Raw genomic sequence first — 1939 nt, 5'->3', positions numbered from 1 at the left:
CTTTTTCATTTAAAAAAAAAAAAAAAGCATGCTTCAGGCCTGCAACAGCTCCCTGAATCAAAATGATTCTACTGGAAATGGGGAGCTCAACGGGGAATTCTTTTTCAGGCATCTTGCCTCCTGACATGTGTACCCCTGAAAACAAACAAACCAAATCCAAGGAGCCAAAGGTGGGGGGCGGTGGGCGGCCTGGGAAGAAGACCGAGAAAGACGAGGTCTACATTTATAGGCAGTCCCATTCCGCGAGCAAAAACCACCTTTTGACCACCTGCAGAATGCGCAAGGTCACGTGGGTTCTCTGCAGCGCCTTAATGTCTTTACCCTGCACACAAGCCCCCCGCGGCATATCAACAAATCCACAAGCGGAAAAAAGAGAGAACTCACTCCTCAGAGAGGAAGCGAACGATAACCACAGCCGCCAGAACAATAATAAAGACTAACAATTACTACTACTGCTCCCACCACCCAGCCAAGCGGCAGCCGACAGCGGTACAGTGAAGGGACATCCAAGCGCAGGGTTTGCAAGATAAATCACAGAAGATCGAAGACCGAACCATGCCCACCTTGCAAACCTCCCACCCCCTCCACCCCACCCCCAACAAACAGAAGGGAAAAGGGGATGGTGGGGGAGAAAGGGGAGGGGAGGAAGGATTGCTTTTTTTTTTTTTTCCCATAGGCAACACCTACCTCCAAGGTCCGGATTTCTTTTTGTGTGAGGTCGTTGGAGGTAGCACATTTGGTCCTAAGCCCTTCCAGGTTGGAGATGCTCAGGTCTATCATGTTTTGGACCAACTCGCACTGCTGTAAGGCTTTTTGCAAACTCAGAGGCTGCTGCTCCTCGCTTTTCGTCATGTTTTCCTCATCCATCGCTTGCTCTGCAAGCCCCCTTCCCCTCCTCCTCCTCCCAGAGAGAAAAAAGGGGGGTGTGTGGGGGGGAGTAGAGGTAGTCTACCCCCTACGCCTCTCCAACCACTGCGACTTCTCAACAGTGTCTCATGAAGAAGAAACCCAACATCTCACACAGGGTTGAGGGGGTGGGGGTGGGAGGAGGGGACAAGAGCCAAAATTTATTATTTTATTTTGGGGTGTCAAGCAGACTCCATTAGAACGTCTCCCCTCTCTGAGTCTCTGGTCCCTGAGAAGAAGAGATGCTGTTTCTCAGAAGCAAACCAGGTGATGTGATGCTGTCTGTACACTTGCGGGGAGGGGGGGCGGGGAGAAGGAGGAGGGGGAGGGAGAGGAGGAGGAGAAGGAAAATAGCGCTCACTCTTTACACACCGGCTCCGTGAAGGACAAAATTATATATTTTTGGCTGGCTGGCTTTTATGTCAAAAAAAATCTGGTTTGCCCCCCTCCCAGTTGCAGTGACACGGCATTGTCCACCGTTTGGGGTGCTTTAGCGCGTTCTCAAGATGCTGTCTGCATTGCTCCCGCGGCTGCGGCGGCGACTGCGGCTGGCTGCTGTCTCGTCCTCGCGCTGCTGCTGCTGCCGCCGCCGGGCTCCGGGGGTGACGGCTGCTGCATTCGCTCCTGCCTCGCTCCACACCGACATCTTGCCTGTCAATCACGGGGAGGAGGGAGCGAGGGAGCGCCGGCGAGGGATGGAGAGCGAGCGAGAGACCTGCAGGGGAGCGGGTTGGTGGAGAGGCGCCGTGCGCGCATCCGCCCCCGCCGGGCCCGGGCTCCGGCTCGCCAGGGACCCGCTGGAGGAGGCGGAGGTGGAGCGCGCAGGCTCGCGCACCTGGCCGGGGAAAGGGACGGCTCCCAGCGCGGGTAGGGGGAGCGGGGGGCGGGATTTCTAGGGGATGCGGAGCTCGCGTGGCAAAGTGAAATTACTACCGGGCGTGCGTGCGAGCGAGCAATCGGCGGGCGGGGGCGCGGGGGAAGCGCGCGGCGGCTGAGGCTGCTCCTGGGGGCGGTGGAGAAGGCAGGGAGTGTG

General features: G+C 57.2%; 1 protein-coding gene across 1 annotated transcript in view; it reads right to left on the bottom strand.

Moving 5' to 3' along the window:
* KSR2 (kinase suppressor of ras 2) overlaps positions 1-885 on the bottom strand; it is a 429355-nt gene extending 428470 nt beyond the window's left edge. Inside the window, exon 1 of the mRNA XM_010828829.1 lies at positions 688-885. Within this exon, the coding sequence (XP_010827131.1) occupies positions 688-867 (180 nt within the window). The 5' untranslated portion in view covers positions 868-885. The remainder of the gene's footprint in view (positions 1-687) is intronic.
* Positions 886-1939: the final 1054 nt, after the last annotated feature.

The sequence above is a fragment of the Bison bison genome, unplaced genomic scaffold (assembly GCF_000754665.1).
Source record: "Bison bison bison isolate TAMUID 2011002044 unplaced genomic scaffold, Bison_UMD1.0 scf7180017864495, whole genome shotgun sequence".
Taxonomy (NCBI): Eukaryota; Metazoa; Chordata; class Mammalia; order Artiodactyla; family Bovidae; genus Bison; species Bison bison.
Note: the sequence above shows the minus strand (reverse complement) of the source record. Positions and strands in the feature narration are given on the sequence as shown.